Below are 20,005 nucleotides of genomic sequence, written 5' to 3'. Positions count from 1 at the left end.
TTCTCCTCAAAACAACCAACTGTACGAGTTGTTATAGATTTCAAGTCCACATGAAAAGCCTTGAAACACACATTGCTCAACGTGTTGACGTCATTTCCACAGGAAGCAGGAAGTCAGGTGCGGCGGACATATGGAGTGACCCCATCCCTTGTAAAATAGGCGATAGCTAAGCCATACTCTACAGTTTGTACAGTGGATATTTTATAATGTCGGGGGCGGGACGCTTCAGATTCTAGAGAGCGTTTGATTGGACAGTGCAGAATGATGTCATCAACATTGTTGATCCGTATATTGATTCTGAATCTTCTAAATGGTAATTTTAGCATCGTTTTGGAGCGCACTACCTTATGCCTGGATCTAAAGTGAATGCTTGTATATACACTGTGACTCATTTTAAAGGTCAGACCTGCTGCTGCTCCTGTGTTTTCTGCTCAGATGTTGGTTTGACGTCACTTGCTGAACTCGGGGGTTGAAGACAGGAGACTGTTTGAGTGGGAATTCCGACTTTCCTTTGGAATTTGTCCTGTTCAGAAAATCGCGAATTACAAGTTTACGACCTTACCGACGTCATTTCCAGGACACAAGAGACGGTAAAACACATCCTGTTCGACTGCAAAAGATACGAGGAGGACCGAACTGAGCTAAAGATGCGAATTAGAAAGCAAAACATGACACTAGAGAACTTGCTCGGAAAAACGTCTGGGAGAGTGTATAATAAATGTTCTAAAATACTGGGATAAGTGAGAGACTTTAGTAATCTAGTATGGCCATCGAATATATATTTATTTGTTATTATTGTTATTAATTTTATTACCTGCCAATCTGCAGCCCACACTCCAGTCCAGTAGGTGGCCACCTTAAGCGGGTTTACCAACCGCTATTAAAACCAAAAGAAACAGACGTCATTTCCGGCACTGATGACGTCGGAACCCGTGTAAAGAAGATGGCGGCGCGTGTGCGGCTGTTCGGTGTTGCGGGAGGGCGTCTGGTACAGAATCTGCTGAAGACAGGTCCAGTCACACAGGTGAGAGAAAGAAACGTATGGTGACGAGAGTGCGCGAGAGTGCGCGAGAGTGTGCGAGAGTGCGCGAGAGTGCGCGGTGAACATGTCGTACAGAGCTCAGGTTAAGGCTGGGGAGCTAAGAGTGTAGCTAATGTGCTGAAGTCCATCACACAGTTAAAACCATAACACAAACTCGGAGTCTTTATTCGACAGCTGTGTTTATAAACGTGTACAGCCTTATCGTGACTGTTATGGATTCATTTTAATATTTGTGCTTTTTTTCTTCTTCCCATGAATCTTTCAGTGTTACTGTATTTCTGATGTGTATTTTGTGCCTCGTCTTATACGTGTGCTGCTGGAACACTCTCAGTTCTAAACAAAGTTGTCTTTTATGTCATGTCATTTCAGAGGTTTCGTCAGCGGGCCACGCAAGCCGCAGCTCAAGTGTCGCTCAACGTCCCTGAGACGAAGTTAACCACGCTGACCAATGGCCTCAGAGTGGCGTCTGAAGATTCGGGACTGCCGACCTGCACGGTAACCGCAGTACTCGACACAGTGTTTCGGTGTCAGCTCTCCATCTAACGTTGTTCAGTGTCACGACCCGTCCAAACGTTTGCAGACACCTCACCGTCACCACTCCTGTTAGAATACCCTGCTCTTCTGGGAAGGCTTTCCATTAGATTTGTGGGGATTAGTGTTTATTCAGGTACTGATGATACGATCTCGAGGAGGCTCCGGTTCCAGTTCATTCGGGTTGAGAGATCAGGGCTCTGAAGAGTTCTTCCACTCCGACCTTAACACACCACGTCTTCACGGAGCGCGCATCGTCACGCACAGGCGCTTCGTCACGCTGGAACCGGTTTTGACCTCTTGGTTGCAGTGAAGAGAAACTCTTGAGACGTCCTATTATACAGTTGTGTTGGTCTAGTTTTGGAAATATGGGTGTGATGGTCAAGTGTCCACAACCTTTTGGCCTGCTGTACTGTATGTGTCAAGGTTTAATGTTTCATGTTGTCGCAGGTGGGTCTGTGGATCGATGCTGGGAGTCGGTACGAGAACGACAGGAACAATGGCACAGCCCACTTCCTGGAGCACATGGCATTTAAGGTGAGAGAGAGAGCGTGTCGATCGATGTGCGATACAGGAACCTGAGCTGGGAGGATTTGTTCATTCAATTGGAGTGTGTGCTGTATCTCCGTGTTCCTTTTCTGTATTTTATAGGGTACCAGGAAGCGTTCCCAGCTAGACCTGGAGCTTGAGATTGAGAACATGGGAGCCCACTTGAATGCCTATACTTCCAGAGAGCAGACAGTGTATTACGCCAAAGCCTTTTCTAAAGACCTTCCCAGAGGTACGATAGCACTTCCATAACAATCGCCATGACGATGATAATAATAATAATAAGACGACGAAAACTGTGAGGTGTTATGATGTAAACATTCAATCCTTAACTGTTCCTCAGCACCGATACTTTAAATAAATTGAGTTCCAAACTCGGAAGGTGTTTTGTTTTCGCTCTTGGTGAACGCCTTCCCGGTCTGTCTCTGTCCTGTCGGCAGCGGTTGAGATTCTCGCCGACATCATCCAGAACAGCATGCTGGGGGAAGCGGAGATCGAGCGAGAGCGTGGCGTCATCCTCCGAGAGATGCAGGAAGTGGAGACCAACCTACAGGAAGTCGTCTTTGACTACCTGCATGCTACGGCGTACCAGGACACCGCTTTAGGAAGAACCATCCTCGGACCGGCCGAGAACATCAGGTACGTGTGCTCGAACGTAACGGCATTAACGAAGCTTTCACTGACGTTAGCGTCCGTAGCTAAGCGTGCCTGGTGCGTTTTACAGGACTATAAACAGAGCAGACCTCGTGGAGTATATTACAACTCACTACAAGGGGCCGAGGATCGTGCTGGCTGCGGCTGGAGGTAAACACACACACACACACACACACGCAGCATTTATTGCGAATAACGGACAAAACCTTTTGATTGATCATTCCCAGAAGGCGTTGTTTTTTTTTTGTGCGCGCACTTTGATAAATCTTTATTTATTTATTTTGTGGTTTCCCAGGAGTGTCTCACAGCGAACTAATAGATTTGGCTAAATACCACTTTGGAAAGCTGCCAGCCAGTTACAGGGACGAGGCTCCAGCATTACCGCCTTGCAGATTCACTGGAAGTGAGGTAATATGATGCACATGAACAGTGGCACGAACAAGCATTGGGGCTCATTCAGGGCAGGACTAAAAAAAATCCATTATTATTATTATTGTAATAACTTTCCTTCCTACAGCTTCCACCATTGTCTTGTTTTCTTATTTATTTCAAACAGATTCGAGTCGGGGATAACAAGATGCCGCTGGCTCACATAGCGATTGCCGTGGAGGCGGTGGGTTGGTCCCACCCGGACACCATCCCGCTCATGGTGGCCAACACGCTCATCGGGAACTGGGACCGCTCTTTCGGTGGCGGCGTGGTCGGTATCTCTCTTTGGTTTAGGTTTAGGGGGGAAAAAACAATAAGGATTAGGTCTCGAGTTAACTTGCTGTTGTCCCTCAGAATCTGTCCAGTAGACTGGCCCAGATGGCGTGTCAGGGGAACCTGTGCCACAGCTTCCAGTCGTTTAACACCTGCTACACGGACACCGGGCTGTGGGGGATCTACACCGTGTGCGAGCCGAACACGGTCAGCGACATGGTGCACTTCACACAGCTGGAATGGTGAGTGACTCGTACAGTGCCGTGTATTTTAAGCATTACCTACATTTAAACGGTGTGTGTGTTAACAGGATGTCTCTGTGCACCAACGTGACCGAGAGTGAAGTAGCGAGAGCAAAGAATCTCCTGAAGACCAATATGCTGCTTCATTTAGACGGTAAGTCTGCTCCTGTGATCACAGAGACGGAGACACACGGGCACCGGCTGGGGATTATAACGGAACACCTTTTGGCTTTTTCGCCTTAGGTTCCACGCCCATCTGCGAGGACATCGGGAGGCAGATGTTGTGCTACGGGCGCAGAATTCCGCTGCATGAACTGGAGGCCAGAATCGACGTAAGACTACATGCTGGTATAAATAACACATTTCCGACAAAAATAAGAGCTCCTGAATGTGTCTTGTTCTCTTCTTTTCACCCGTCTCTCTACACCACCCAAGGCCGTAGACGCAAACACCATCAAGGAAGTGTGCACCAAATACATTTACAACAAAGCTCCAGCGATCGCAGCCGTCGGTACGTACGCCGTCGTATTGACTCCTTCAGAACCGGACCGGTCCGACCTTTTTTTTCCCCCCCAGCAGAACGCTTTTATAAACGATTTGATTTAATTACCTCGAAACTTCCATCAGTCTCTCAGTCCTAAAGGTTTTTAAATGTGTGTTTAATGTTAATACACGGACACGATGTGTTTCAGGGCCTGTGGATGAGCTCGCAGACTACAACCAGATCAAGAGCGGGATGTACTGGTTACGGAGCTGAGAGAGACGAGGACGGCGTCACGTACATTACAAACCAGGAGGATTCAGAGTCTGTGCATTTCCTTTTCTTTGTTTTATTATAAAATAAAGAACAAACACAATAACATTAAAAGAAAATGAGGCTAAGTGTGTGTTTGTGCACGTGCGCTTGTTTCTTGCGGTCATTTTTTACTCTTAGCAGCAACTTGTTCCTGGGCAGCTTTCTTGGCTTTAATCATTTCCACGAGTTCCTGTGAGAGAGAAAGGACTGATGGTTAATGAAGAGTTAATAACACGGCGTGCTCTCGGTACAAGTGGAAGCGCTTACTTTGTATCTCTTCATACAGTCCTTCTTGGTACGTCCAGGCACGGTGGCGGCGATTTTGTCCCACCTCTCGGGTGTGTTAACAGGGTAGGTCTTCAGCGCCTGCTCCAGGAGCTTCTGCTCCTCCGTAGTCCAGGGAGCAGAAGTGGTGTCGCTGGCTGATCCTATCCACAAGGAGTAACGGTGAATGATTATACAGCACGACGGTGTAAATTCAAATCTGCACGAGAAAGATTTCTGACGGCGCGATTCTGCAGCGACGCTTTACCTTCGAAGCGCTCGGACGGCATGGCGTTGTCTACAGTCGGAGGAACGGCGGAATGCTCTTTCTTAAACTTCTCAAAAGCCTTTTTGTTCACTTCTTCCTTTTGGTGAGGGTCTAGAAGTAGAAGAAAAACCAACACGTTAAATAATACGATCTGCTCTTCAAACAGTGACGTCATCCACCCGGAACTCACCAAGTTTTTGTAGAGTCTTAGCTTTATTGATGACGTCTTTGGCGGTTCTTTTGATGCCGCTACCCGAGTGCAAGTTCATGTAGTTGGCGATTACTTCCCACCTACAGAACAGGACAGAACCCAACTGTAACACACTGAGACTGCATTGGTGATCGCGTGTGTGTGTGTTTGAGAGAGCGGGATCTGACCTGGCGTTGGTTCCAGCAGGAAAAAGGTTAACTGCTTTGATAAGCAGCTGTAGATCCTCCTCGTTCCAGCCTTTGCTCCCTCCGCTTCCCGCGTTGGTGTTTTCCGAGCTGCGCGCCGCCTGCTGCGTCTTCACCTCGGCCTCTCGCTCGCGCTGCAGCTGCGCGTTCACTTCCTGCACCTGCGCGACGCGACACGCACCCGTAGTGAAACTCCACTCAACGTTACTGTACATTTCCTCTGTCGAGCCACGCACGACTTCACGCTTTCAGTGGGTCAAAAGTTTACATTCACCGAGTTGACCGTCTCTTTACACAGTATGGAACATTCCGGAAATTCACCTAACGACTTTCAGAAGCTTCCGATTGGCCAGTTTTCATCATTAAGAGAGTTATTTGGTAGAGCGCCTGGGGCTGCATTCAGGACCACGACCGTCTTGCCCTCGATACCACGGGAGGATCCAAGCAACTCCGTCAAGTCCAATTTCTAAACAACTGAAACGACCTGTGCGAGCATCTGTACGCAGAGCGAAAAAAATATTCCGTCATCACATCATTACGGAAAAACTCCCAGGAATGAAAGGTCTTGAAAGGCGCAGTCAGAAGGAAGAAACCTTAAAATGGTCAGGCCATAAACGAAAACGAGTGAGGCTTTTAATCTGAGGAACACCATCCCGACGCTGAAGCATGGTGGTGGCAGCATCACGTTGTGGGGTTTATCACTGGAAAACTGACTGATGGACTTTAGAGAATAGATGGCATCACGAGGAAGGTCTAGAAATACTGACGCAACACCTCAAGACATCAGCCGGAAAGTGGGTCTTCCAGCAGGACCGTGATCCTACACAAACCTCCAAGACAACGAAGTGTTGGAGCGGTCATCACAAATCCCTGACCTGAATCCCACAGACAATGTGTGGACTGGACTGGAGAAGCGTGTGAGCGAGGAGGCCCACAAACCTGACGGCGTTTACACCAGTTCCGTCAGGAGGAAGGGGCGGAACCACGGAGTCTGATTCAAGTTAAAAGGCAACGACACCGAACGCTCACCAGGTGACTGAATTTTTGACCCACTGAAAACCGTAGTAATTTGCAGATATTTTCAGGAGTCTAGCCTGAAACATCCCCCAGTGGTGAAACGGTGCCAAAAATATTGGAACGTGTGTAGGTTTGTTTGTGTGAGGCTCGACAACACCACACGCCACGCCGTTGCTCCTCTGTTCTGAGCTTACCTGTGTTTCTATGGCAGCTCTGCTCTCCTGCTTGCTGCCTGAAGCTAAAAGTTCATTTAACGTCTGCAAGCTGGGAAAAGAAAGTAGAAATGAATCGGTTGCACGCGTTTAATCGCTCTTCAAAACTGCTTCATGTCAGACCCGTGCCGTCCACTAGGCAAGCATGTTTCTCAGACAGAACTACCTCATCAGCTCTAATCGATCGCATAACTTCTCCACATCTTCCATCATCCTCACGCTCTCCACCTCGCTGTCCACAAAGTAATTACAGTTCTGGGGAGGAAAAAAAAAAAAACAGACAAGACTGGTTAACGCTCCTATAAAGAAAAAACATCACTTTAAAAGTGGTCCAAGCACCCTTCAGAAATATCGCCGAATTACAGCTCGACACCTCCTGAGAAAGAGGTGTTCGAATTTAACCCCGCCCACTACGCATGACCACACCCCGACCGTAGCGCTTAACGTGTCACGAGTCACGGCTGTCGGTAGTAGACCAAGCTGCGCCCAGCTAGAACGGATTGGAGCGTGGCGGCGGCCATTTTGTTTACAAATCTCATGCGTTTGGCAGTGGGGGAACTGAGCCGGAGCCGGATAAAACAGTTTCTGAAAGGGAGCGAGAACGATGCAGCAGAAATCCTACGACCAGCCCGTGAAAGTGGCTTTTGCATATTTACGCAAAATATTGTATATCTGAATGGGCGGGGCTAAAATGATCCAAAAGGCTCGTTTGAACGGCTTCATCTGAAAAGAACCAGGAGCAAAACAAAGATTCGTGAGAGACAGAAGCGCGGAAACATGAACGCCGCCCCCTTCTGGACAATTCGAATGACACCGCATCAAATTTCATGATTAGACTCAGCATTAGCCGTGGGTCGAATGCCTGCGGAAAGCTGATTGGCTGATGGCGACAGTCATTTTTAATTTTTCCGACTTATCCTCAAAATTCCAGCTCGCGCGAACATGCGATTCCTGAGAAACGCATCATTTAACTTTAACGCCCCTCAGGTATTACAATGCCCCAAATTTTGCCACATCCCCAGGATCGTGTCTTGAGAATACGTGCAACCGATCGTTCCAGCTGTTCGAGTGAATTAGACTCCTCCCGGCTAGAGCCGATCGGCACGTGGCGTCCATGTTGACGTTATCGGGGTTTAGTGCGACACCGACTTTGCAAAGACTTTGTGCTTGGACCCCTAACAAGACTGTAGCAGCTCTTAAACCTTGCACGTTGTCCTGAGTTTCTGTCTCTCTTTCTTGATTGCTTTCTTCTGTGCCTCTTTCTCTTTCTTGGCCTGCTGGGCCGCCTGTTTGGCCTCCTCTTCCTCCTTCTCTCTGGCCAACCGAGCTGCCTCCATCTCCGCCTGGCGAGCCTGCAGGACAGCAACACACACACACACACACACGCAAAACCTGTATATTTTATACTGACGTAAACAGAAATGATCTTCAGTTATCTTTAACGTTACCACAATTTCAAATCTCTTTAAGAGACGAATGAGGCTCAGTACGAGTCCGATATTCCATATAACTGACCCGCTCCTTCTCCTCTTGCTCCTTCTTTTTGGCTTCGGCTTTGGCCTTCTTCTCCGATTCCTTCCTGGCTTTCTCCTCCTCTTTAAACTTCTTTATCCTCGGGTCACAGCTGTAGGCCGTATCTACGACACATCAGGTGAAACGCGGTAAGAATATCTCCGGGATAGTGTAAATGACGACGCGATCAATATTTTAGGAGCATTATGCCTGAGCTGCCATGATGATGATGATGATGATGATGATGATGGCTATGACTGAAACCGATGTTCTCTGTCCCGTAATCAGCAACTAAAACCTGCAACGTTTCCCTTTTGTGAGCGTGCACCAATATTTTAACCGCATCTCAACTTGACACCCGTCTCTCACGCATGACTGCGCCCACAAACCTGGCCACGCCCTCAGAATCTTTTCGGGTTTCTTTTCGACACGAGGCGCGCCGTACCTACGAGGGTTCGTATCCTGTTCATCTCCTCTTTTTTCCGTTGAGCTCGCGACGCACGGTTCTGCTTCTCGATCCATCTTCGTTCGTCTCGACTGGCACAAGACAAAAGGCAGGAGGAAGAACGGAAGAGAGCTGAATGATCGTGACGTTAAACGTGTTGCGTTACGGGTTATAGCTAGTGAGGGGCAAATATATTTCTTAAAGAAACAATGAAGATTTGTTACCATTCGGCTTTCTCTTTCTCCTCTTCATCCAGGTATGAGAACTCTCTCCATGAATCAAAGCTGTACCTTCAAAACGGAAACGGTGTCGGAAATTACCATCGGCGCTGACGTCGTGTTAAATATAAACGGACTAACGTGGAGAACGTGACTACAACGAGAGTGCGTGAAAAAGTGAATAAAATATTACACGTACATACGTCTTTATCGTATATGTATGTGTATATGTACATCTCTATATATCATATATATATAGAGAGAGAGAATATTATCTAATATCAGCTATTAAGACAATAATAATTTCCACTTATACGAGTACACAGAACTTTAATATATTTCAGAACCGCTGTTTAAAAATGAAACTGGATCAGATATATTTTCACTGCGACTCATTTCTATCCGTACAGCATATTTAATTACAAACATTACATGAAAGCAGATTTAACAAAAACTTACCAAAAAGAATAGAAATTGTCCACTTCCTCGAACGAGGAGTCCATGGACCCGAAGGCGGCGACGTGCTTTTTAGTGGACCACCTGTCAATCACGCAGACAAGAAACGTATCGCAGATCTCGAAGGGGTTACGATACACGACACACCGGTATTCGGTGACGTTAGGATGGTTTTTTTTTTTTTTTTTGGGCTTCACTGACCTGGCGTTGCGCTCAAACACGGGCGCGAACACGTCGAAGAATTTCTCTTTGCCTTCTGCCTTGGAGGGCACCGTGTTGTCGAAGGTGGGGTCCACGCTGTCGAACGCGCGTCTCTTCACGGGGTCCGACAGAATCTCTATCGCTGCAATCACATTCACAAAGCAGTGTTGTTGCTCGGAACACGACGGACACAGCGCGCTTCAGCTCGAGCAGGCGGAACACCAACCTTTAGTGATGCAGGTGAAATAATCATTGTCGCCTTTCACAATCTGCTCGCCGGCTGCTTTCCTCTTGTCCGGGTGATGTTTCAGCACCATTGCTTTATCTGTAGAGAGGTCAGAAACACTCGTTTTGTATGATTACGCCAGGAGTAACCTAGAACTTAGCATCGGTCTGCTGAACAGGATCAACTTACGCGCAGCTTTAATCTGTTTCTGGGTTGCCTTGTACCTCATGTGAACTAAACCCAGTACAGCATAGTGATCCTGATTCTGCTCGAGAGAGAGAGAGAGAGAGAGAGAGAGAGAGAGAGAGAGAGAGAGAGAGAAGAAACTCAATCGTACTGGTGACAGGACACACAGGAAATAATACTGGCTCTTTTATAAAAAGTGTACTAGGTAGGCGCTCAGTCGCGTAACGCAGCACCTTCCAGTCTTTGGGGTCCAGTGTTTTCAGCAGGGGATACTCCTCAAGCTGTAACTCCTCGTCTGCTTCCTCCTCTGAGAGCTCCTCTTCCTCCTCCAGCTCCTGGAACGAAGCGGATACATTTCGATCCCTGCGCTTCAGAAAGGCTTCGAACCAGCGGCCTACCGGCTCTACCTGCACCTGCACAGACCCTGCGTGCGTGCGTGTGTGTGTGTGTGTGTGTGTGTGTGAGAAAGAGAGCGAATTGTAAATCAATTAGTATTCCATAAAAACAAACACTGAAGTCATTAAAATCAGGCAGATAGACGAGTATTATATAAGTGTCTCTCTTTCGTTACATTCTTATATAACTAGAGAGAGCGAGAGCGGCAGAGTGAAAGAGAGAATGAGAGAGAGCACAAGAGAGCGAGCGAGAGTTAAGAGTGAGCGTGAGAGAGCTGCTCTGATCACATTTCACTTCACAATTCTAATTTATTGCACTGTATTTTATTCTACGGCGTTAATGTACATAATTATTGTAACCTTTATACTTTTGTCCTACACTGGCAGCTCGCATCGTCACTTTGTTTGTTTATTTATTTTTTATATTTATGTTTTATTGATTGTTTTTTTGTAATTATTACTACTATCTTTTTTCTATTTTTATGATAATTTTTAATTATACTTTATCTTCTTAATGTTTTTTTAACCCTCCTTTCTTATCTAAATTGATGCTTTGGCAATATTACATGAAACAATCATGGCAGTGAAGTGAAATTGAGAGCGTGAATGACAGCACGAGAGAGAGCGCAAGAGAGAGAAAGAGACGAGAGCGTGAGAAAGAAAGGGTGAGAGAGAAAGAGCGAGAAAGAGAGAATAAGAGAGATTGAGAGAGTGAGTGAGAGTGTGTGAGAGAGAGTGAGAGTGGGAAAGAGAGAGTGAGTGAGAAAGAGTGAGAGTGTGAGAGAAAGAGAGAGTGAGAGAAAGAGTGAGAGAGAGTGAGAAAGAAAGAGAGAGTGAGTGAGAAAGAGAGAGTGAGTGAGAGAAAGAGTGAGAGCATGAGAGAAAGACAGAAAGTGAGAGAGAAAGAGTGAGTGAGAGTGAGTGAGAGAGAGAGAGAGAGAGAGACAGAGTGAGTGAGTGAGAAAGAGAGAGAGCATGAGAGAAAGAGAGCGAGTGAGAAAGAGAGAGTGAGAGAGAAAGAGAGAGAGAGAGTGAGAGAGAAAGAAAGAGTGAGTGAGAGACAGAGAGAGAATGAGTGAGTGAGAAAGAAAGAGAGCATGAGAGAGCGAGTGAGAAAGAGAGAGTGAGAGAGAAAGAGTGAGAGACTGAGAGAGAGAGACTGAGTGAGAAAGAGTGAGAGAGAGCGAGAGGCAAAACCCCCCACAGAATCAGTGTTCTTTGCATATTGCGGGTAACACTAGTACACCAGGACCAGTTAAAGGGGCATTAAGGCAGATTAAGTCTGTAATGATTAAGTGGGCGGAGTTGAATGACTGACTCCGCCTCCACTGTGGAACCCACAGGGTTTCAGGTCAAGGAAGCTGCAGTTAGTGTTCCACTGATTTGTTGTTTTACTGTCCGTATTTATCGACGCACTCACGTCACTCAGTGTTCGTCGCTCGTACTGAATAAACACATACGGCAAAGGATGAGAGGAAGACAATAAAACACACACAAAAAAACCACCTGTAAATTTTGTGCAGCGATCTCGCCGGTGATGCTCGCCCTTAAACAGAGTTAGCATTAGCGAGGACTTTCATGACGTCACTTTCAAGCACACTGTATAAGACTATGACCAGTTCACACATGCAGTCGCTGTCCCTTTTCCCCTCTGTAATAAGCTCTTATGAGCACTAAGCTGTGGTATTAGCATGCTAGCTGAGGGCGGAGTGAAAGTGCTAAGGGGCGTGTCTATAAGTTGACTGACAGGAGGCGCATCCAAACACAAACACGCTTTCCGGACCGGAAGCAGGTTTTCCAAGCATCCATGTCATACTTTCATCCTGAGGCCACACACAATTTTTTAAAAATATACACATATATTTTAATAATAATAATAAAATAATAATTTCTACACACGTCACCATGTTATTTGTATTAGTACGATTTTTTTTTTTTTGAAAATTCTATTGCACCTTTAACGTGGAGATAATCCACTATTTTACTTTCCTGTAAGACCTTTAACATCTCTGGCCTCTTTAAAATATAAATATAATATGTAACAATATGAAAAGTTGTGTTTTGAAGAATTCCGAGACATACGGTTTGCGTGTGTTTTGTATAAAGCTGCTATAGAAGTAGACATGTATACTACAATATGGAATGGGTCGACGTTCAAATGCCTCCGTGTGGGACAAGTAGTGCACTAGACAGAGCGCAGACGCGTCGGCGTGGAGTGCACTTGTACAGGAAGTGCTGACCAATTTGGGTTTAAACCACAAGTAAATCTTTGTCCAAGTAGCCTGTTCTGTAGCTACAGGAAGTGTACCGTATTGCTAAAGCTGGAATGGTGTCGGGTTTTAACAGTGTGAAGGCAGTTCAGCTGTCTCTGACATTAACACGTTGCCTAGCACTGCTGAGCACATAGCTAGCGAGCTAAGTGGCTAATGTGCGTGTCACACTCACTCACTCACTCTGTCTCTCTCTCTCTCTGAACACTTTATTGTGATTTGTCTTACCGGCGGTGGTGTTACACACCAGTGTAACCTGTCCTTCCAGCGCCTCTTTCAGCATGTTTACTCCCTCGCACGCCACCATAAGAGTCAGGAGTTATATCAGCGTTATTACTGCTCCGCGGTGCCGGGAAGTGCTCGCCTCCCACATGGGCCTGTTGCTGCTGCAGCTGCTGTCCCACACTCACACACTGCCGCTCTACCGGCCAGGCGCCGCCGTGCCACACCGATTACCTTCCGGACGCGCGCACGGCTCAGAACATTGGTTCCGCAAACAAAATGCTCTATTCGACTCGAGGTCGTTACTCGTAATTCACCGCACACACACGCGCGCAAACCCCTGACATACGGAAAACGCAAAGAACCCAGCATTTACAGCATTTCAGCTCGGAATTCCTACTCGTATGAACCCCTCAACTCCGAGTTGTTCAGCAAGTGACGCCAAATCAACATGGCCGCTCACAGCATCAACAGTAAACACAGTACCTTGAAATAAGCTATACTGTACACACAAGCGTGTCAACATGCTGACTTGTACATAGGGCTGTAAATAAAATGTCAGGGAAACAACTGCTTCTGCTATGTTTTTGGGGAAACACATTGTGTCAGATTTATGGATTTGATATGGAAGAATTAACAGGATGCTTCCCATGCCTCTCATTTGATGTGCAAGTACAGCAAAGGTGTGTTAATTCCTTTCACAATTTCTGATCAAACTGACAAAAATCTTATAATGTAGGTGAGTGTAGTGCCCTCTTGTGGTAATATATATATATATATATAATATATTAGTACTACTGCTGCGTTCGACTTACCTTGTAAGTAGGGAGTCAGTACACGGAATCACATCATTTTCAATCTCTTGAGCTGTTAAATTAGAATTTACCTGGATGATCAACGACTGTGTTTACGTGTTGTGAGAGTTGTTCACGAGTCCCTTGTTTGTCCTGAGCAGTTAAACTGCCCACTGTTCTTCAGAAAAATCCTCCAGGTCCTGCACATTCTTTACTTTCCCAGCATATTCTACATATTTGAGCCCTTTCCAACGGCGGCTATATGATGTCGAGATCCATCTTTTCACACCGAGGACGACTGAGGGACTCGTACACGAGTATTACAAAAGCTGCAAACGTCCACTGATGCTCAAGAAGGTAACACGATACATTAAGAGCCAGCGGGGTGTAAACTTTTGAACAGGATGATCGGTGTAAATTGTTATTATTTTGTTTAAAGAGCTTATTGTTTTCCGTTTAGTACTGCCCTAAAACGTGTTGGCAACATGTAAAAATAAATAAATAAATAGATAAATAAATAATAATGTCCAAGAACCTATCCACATAATCCACAATAGAAAGCATTAAACACTCGTTTTCGACTGCAGTAACAGGTGGTATGCATGCTAACCTTCATACATAGTCGCCAAACCAGTGTATTTGGACAAACACAAAAAGGACCCACACACCATGTGCTGGTAAATGATGAGGAAACTCTTACAGTATTCCAGCAGTATGTCAGGATACTGGGGATGTTTTCCTTCCCTGGATGAAAAAAAGACAGTGTGAATCCTTATAATCCTGGAAGTCTGAACGAAACTTTCACCAGAGCCCCGCTAGCCAGCACGATTGCCTCCTCCTCCGTCAACTGTATCCAAAATCAACTGTATACAACAACAACAGGACAGAAAAAAACAACAATAAACAAACAGAACATTCCAAAAATCTTCTTCTTGAGAAGAAAAGCTTACGTTAATGACTTTGTACTTGGAATTCAGGACACTGAATGAGGTTCAACCTTGAGGGCTTTATGCTCTGCAAAACAACGTTCTCAATACAGTCTGAAAAGTTCAGCTTGAGGAAAGGCTTTTCTCACTTCCCTTCAACATCACTTTCTACTTAAGAGATAAATTCGCACCTTTAATATCTGTACCCCGTGTTGATATTTCTGTAAAGCTGCTTTGAGACAGCGTCTATTGTAAAAAGCGCTGTACACATACAATTGAATTGAAGTACTTCCTCTGTAATCTACAGAGCTGTTGCTCAAGGTTTTTCCCTGGTTCATCAGGTCGGAGCGTTCGTGCTCCAGTTGAGCGTTGGACTCCAGAAGATTCTGAATGTTCTCAGACAGACCTGAAAGTTCAATGCCCAAAGAGTTTTTATTACTTCTGCACTAGAGATGGAACCGAATACAAATAGACTATTAGGGCTGAACAGATGTGTTCTAAACAGATAGAAAATACCAATAGGGGCACACTCATTCATTCATCAGTTAAGGATGTAAGCAGATATCAAATATGAACGAACAGATACAAATAGGAAGTGCACTATGTTTTGGTCGATCATCAGTGATCTGCTCCAGTACTGATACAGTTGTAAAGACTATGCACTAATATTTCAGCCTTCTTAAAATGAGGGCTTAGTATTAATACCGCACAGAGGGTGCATGACCAGAACAACCAGATCAAAAATAAGTGATGGCCCAGTTCTGGAATTCAAATTGTGTTTTGAAATCCCCACATTATCGCATTTATGCCTCTGGGCTTCTTCCAGACACGATAGCAGTTATGGCTTTATTAGAAGAAACGTTTACCTCAACAGTTTTGTACTCGGACTTCAGGACACGGTAATCCTGCCGCTCTCTCTCCAGCTCCTAAAAGACAGCCACGGGGCAGAAGAGGTTCAAATCTGAGTGCTTCATTTTAACATTCCGCACTGGGGTATTTCTTTTTTTTTTTGTTAACATTTTTGAAAATGTGTAGCTGTAGGTAAATGATAGAATTAAAAGTACAACGCTGGGTTGTATGATCATCACGCCATGAGTTTTTCATTACACAGCAGTTAGTTCTTGATGCACAGGACATTGTAATCCCATCGCTCACGCTTCAGCTTTTAAAACACGTCATGGGGCCGAAGAGGTTCACACTCGAGTGCTTAATATTCATATCTCTATTGAGCCATTTCACTTCTTCCCCATTCAATTTCCTCTGTAAACAGATGCCGTGATATTATTAAAACTGCACCAGTGATCATATAAAGAACTGCATCGTATGATTATCGCGCCGCGTGTTTTTCATCACATATCAACAATTCCCGAGCTCTTCATCACACCGTTCACTTTATTAGGAACATTGCACATTCTGCACATTCATGCAGTTCTCTAATCAGCCAATAATGTGGCAGCAGCGCAGTGGGGGGTGGGGGGGTGGGGGGGGGGGGGGGGGAGTCATTCAGATACAGATCACAAGCTTCCGGCACATCATAGCATTTGTAAATTAAGTGACCCCATGTGGGGAACCCAGTGAGAATAACCAAAGTGTCATGTTGAGACAACATAGCGTTTACACACTTCAAACAAAAGTTGGCCATTTAGACTCACTGAGCACTTTATTGGGAACACTACACTAATAACGGGTAGGACCTCGCGTTGCTATCAAAACAGTCCTTCATGGCATGGATTCAACAAGATGTTGGAAACATTCCTTTGAGAGTCTGGTCCGTGTTGACATGAATGCATTCCCCACACCATTACACCACCTCCACCAGCCTGGACTGTTGACAGGATTCATTCATGGATTCATGCTGTTGGTGCCAAATTCTGCCCTGTGACCTGGAAATCGAGATTCATCAGACCAGGCTACGTTTTTCCAGTCTTCAACTGTCCAGTTTTGGTGAGCCTGTGCCCACTGCAGCCTCAGCTCTCAGCCTCAGTGGAACCTGACGTGGTCTTCTGCTGTTGTAGGGTTCGCCTCGAGGGTTGACGAAGCAGCACGAAGCAGTTTGGCCATTCTCCGTTGAGCTCTCTCGTTAAGGCGTTTCCATCCAGAGAAACTGGAATGGTCCCTGTGGGTTTCTACTGGTAATTTGTTGCCTTCTATTGGTGGCATGTTTTGTCTAGTGGATACCATTAAGGACCAATATCTTTAATAATTCCTACTCTGTAAAGGAAACCATTTGGTAATAGTTTTAATGTTTAACAGCTGATGGTTTGTAATGGTATTTTTAGTGGAAACCATTTGACTTTCTGTGACGGTTTCTGTAGGGTTTTTTTTTTTTTTTTTTTTCCAGAAGGGAACGTTTCTTCTCCATGTCCTCTCTCAGAGAGTTTTTCCTCGACACCATCGCTTCTGTCTTGCTCATCAGGGATAAATCTCAGTCTATATCTATATCCGGATATCTGTGAAGCTGCTTTGTGATCATATCCAATGTTAAAAGCTCTATATACTGTAAATAACATCAAATTGAATTGAATTTTAATTGTATATCGAGTTGGAACGGACAACAACTGCACCTGATGAAGAAACAGATATTATATAAGAGTGCATAGAAGTAGCATTAATGACATTATCATTCAGTCAATAGTTTATACATTGTAAGAAAACAAAAAAATACATTTTTGGCTCTCGTATTTGTTATACATTTCAAATCATTAAAATGAAGGCCTGAAGTCTATCCCAGGGAACTCGGGGCACGCGGTGCTCCAGGGACAGGGCACAATCGCACACACACTACGGACAATTTAGAAATGTCAATCAGCCTACAACGCATGTCTTTGGACTGGAGGAGGAAACCAGAGTACCCTGAGGAAACCCATATACACATGATACCTTGTTTAAAGGTAAGAAGCACTGCTGTGTTTACTGGTGAAGATCCATGTTGATGTGACGTCACTTGCTGAACACAGGGGTTGAGGAAAGCGTCCTGAGATCCTGAGTAGTAATTCAAAGCTAAGGGGATGTTTTCTTTGGTTCTATTTAGTCGAAGGTCAGGGTTATGAGGTACAACTTTGAATCGAATGCAGCGTTTATTTGTTCTCCGTGAAATGAACAGATAGGTCGACTAATAACGACCACGAACAGCCACGTTAAACACAGAATAAACACAGATGACGTTAAATAACAGAACAGACTGGGAGACCAACTAGCAATAGAATAAAAACATTATGATTCGTCAATGAAGCATATTTATGAACATACATAATGGAGTACGTCTGGTAGAACAGTGTTACCGAGCTCGTTTCGTCTGCTTTGAATGTCTCAGCCTGCGCTCGGATTTCAGAGGAGGCTAGGCTTACAGCTATTATTAATAGAAAAAACACTCATTCTTCATTTTGGACGTCCCTTTGGACCAAAGAAGTGTGGGTTTACAAACCATACACGACTGACTGAAGAGTTCCAGTCAACACTGGAGTACAACCTCAGAATCTTTAACACGAATAAAGTTTTAATACTAGCCCTTCACTACTAGTTAATAGTATCTGTGCCCCTAAAGTAAAGTGGAACATTTCCCTTCATTTGGCAGTAACAAAGCATAACATTTCAAACAGTTACTACATTCAGTCATGAATTTTTCTTGCATAACTACCGGGCTGTTGTCTTCTTATTGTAAAGTGTCCCCACTCGAGCCGTGGAACCGTTCATATTCTGGGAAAATACGTGGACAATTCAGTGCACTTAAAGCGATGACGCTAGCCGAGCACGGAAATCCTGTGTTTAGTAAATATCTGCATATCTTTGATAGACACGTACGGTGTTCATCGTTTAACCTTTTGTTCCAAAAAAAATTCACAAACATTCTCTGCTCTCATGGATATTAAACACAACACAGGTTTATCCCAAAAATATTTACACATATAATGATTATTGGCACACCTATGAATTCATATGAGAAAAGTATATTTGAAGTATTTTCCCATTAATATTTTTATTTATTTATTTATTTTTTAAGTACACCTGGGTGACTAGGAACAGGAAATTGTTCCAAGGGTGCCAATATTAGTGGAGGGCGCTATATGCTTCGTGACATAATGCATGCTCAATTAAAACGTACTTATCTGTACATTCGCTTCTGCACGATTCTCAGGACGGGAAAGAGCCCGAGGTTGTACGAAGGCTCGATGTAACACCAACACGGCCACGCCCAAAGTCTCTTAATCGATGTCGGGTTATAGCAGTGGACGAGATTACGGGGATATATCAGTACAAGGACACAAAAAGATTCCAATCAGAAGCTTTTATTCCTTTATTCAAGTTCTTCCCGATGAGTAAGAGTTCTTTCGACATACAAGACGATCTGCAGTCAGATTCGAAACATCCCTCGGTACGTAAAAGTCACATAAAAGAACAGAGGAACTGTTCACCAGACTGCGTTAAGAGAAAGACGAGCGAGTGTCCAGACATCGTCTGGGCTCAAGTACATCCTAATAACTGACATTGGAAAAATAAAACGGAAACCAAACTGCATTCACAGCCAACTAGACCATCAGCGTTTGTATATTACACTAGAAATATGAAGTACCGCAAAAGAAAATCCCCGACTGTACGTATAACCCGGACATGATGACGTTACCCTTCCACAGTGAAGCTCTCAGAGAAAACGCGCCCATCCCGACATGTTCTGAGCTCTGTACGGCGTACGCAAGGTCGGACCTGTGACCGAGCGGAGGAGCGCCAGGGACGTATCCTTCTGGAACTTTTTAACGGGGACCTTTTCTACACTACACACACACGCGAGGTCACGATCAAGAAGTGACGGCTTTGCGATTTGTGCGAGGAAATAAGAGATGAGTCCGGAACGACAGGAAGTACTTTAAGCGTATTTTAAGAGAACGATCCTAATCTCTAATCCTATATCCCTGAACGTTTGGCACTAGCGAGGCATTTTTACATTCACAAGCATGACACGTCCATTTACTGAAACACGCACGTGTATTCCATTTACCCAACATACGAGTCTCAGAGTGAGGGGTTGTTGTTTTTTTGTTTGTCGTAGCGTTCAGGTAAATACAACATCCAGTTGATCAAGGTGAGTGTCGGATTTGTAAAATTTTAGCAGCATTGTTCAGGTAGCAGTAGGGGTTGAAGATATTTTACGCTGAAAACGTGTCACAAAAATGCTGAACACGCTGACTAAAAAAAAAAAATAATAATAATAAAAAAAGGTTCACCATTGTTTACGTTTAAACACAACCAAAGATGAATAATCAGGATGGGGGGTGGGGGGGTGGGGGGGTAAAACTTGTTCCTTTTGCTCTCCTGAGCCAATAATCACCGACACGGAGAACTTTGTTTCGATTGCTCAGGATTTCTACTGACCTTGAACTGAAGATTAAACATGGCCTTGGGCTTGTAGGTGTATGGGTTTGTCCGATTTTTAACCCACTAGCTGGATGGGAAACTTGTACGCAAATCACCGTAGGCCGATCTGAT

The 20,005-nt window shown here is 44.9% G+C and overlaps 3 protein-coding genes across 5 annotated transcripts in view; 1 reads left to right on the top strand and 2 right to left on the bottom strand.

Annotated features, from left to right (window-relative positions):
- Positions 1-870: 870 nt before the first annotated feature.
- On the top strand, positions 871-4,607 carry pmpcb (peptidase, mitochondrial processing subunit beta). The gene is made up of 13 exons (XM_017485752.3): positions 871-1,024; positions 1,412-1,537; positions 2,024-2,110; positions 2,225-2,354; positions 2,563-2,761; positions 2,847-2,926; positions 3,072-3,184; positions 3,333-3,476; positions 3,560-3,720; positions 3,789-3,874; positions 3,964-4,052; positions 4,156-4,231; positions 4,413-4,607. The coding sequence occupies exons 1-13, from the start codon at positions 944-946 to the stop codon at positions 4,475-4,477; spliced, it is 1,437 nt and encodes a 478-aa protein (XP_017341241.1). The 5' UTR covers positions 871-943; the 3' UTR covers positions 4,478-4,607.
- dnajc2 (DnaJ (Hsp40) homolog, subfamily C, member 2) lies at positions 4,531-13,048 on the bottom strand. Its single transcript, XM_017485751.3, has 17 exons — positions 12,811-13,048; positions 10,151-10,341; positions 9,921-9,996; positions 9,732-9,830; positions 9,506-9,647; positions 9,308-9,388; positions 8,855-8,920; positions 8,631-8,722; positions 8,189-8,310; positions 7,876-8,025; positions 6,840-6,928; positions 6,656-6,725; positions 5,427-5,605; positions 5,239-5,339; positions 5,049-5,159; positions 4,784-4,944; positions 4,531-4,706 (listed from the first exon to the last, which is right to left on the bottom strand). The coding sequence occupies exons 1-17, from the start codon at positions 12,887-12,889 to the stop codon at positions 4,638-4,640; spliced, it is 1,878 nt and encodes a 625-aa protein (XP_017341240.1). The 5' UTR covers positions 12,890-13,048; the 3' UTR covers positions 4,531-4,637.
- A 5,746-nt stretch (positions 13,049-18,794) lies between these two features.
- Positions 18,795-20,005, bottom strand: part of nudt4b (nudix (nucleoside diphosphate linked moiety X)-type motif 4b) — a 9,509-nt gene continuing 8,298 nt past the window's right edge. For all 3 annotated transcript variants that reach the window (XM_047159962.2, XM_017485753.3, XM_053685712.1), the window contains exon 5: positions 18,795-20,005. This exon is cut by the window's right edge and continues 1,455 nt beyond it. The gene's annotated coding sequence lies outside the window, so the exon portion shown is untranslated.

This window comes from Ictalurus punctatus, chromosome 14 (genome assembly GCF_001660625.3).
Source record: "Ictalurus punctatus breed USDA103 chromosome 14, Coco_2.0, whole genome shotgun sequence".
Taxonomy (NCBI): domain Eukaryota; kingdom Metazoa; phylum Chordata; class Actinopteri; order Siluriformes; family Ictaluridae; genus Ictalurus; species Ictalurus punctatus.
Note: the sequence above shows the minus strand (reverse complement) of the source record. Positions and strands in the feature narration are given on the sequence as shown.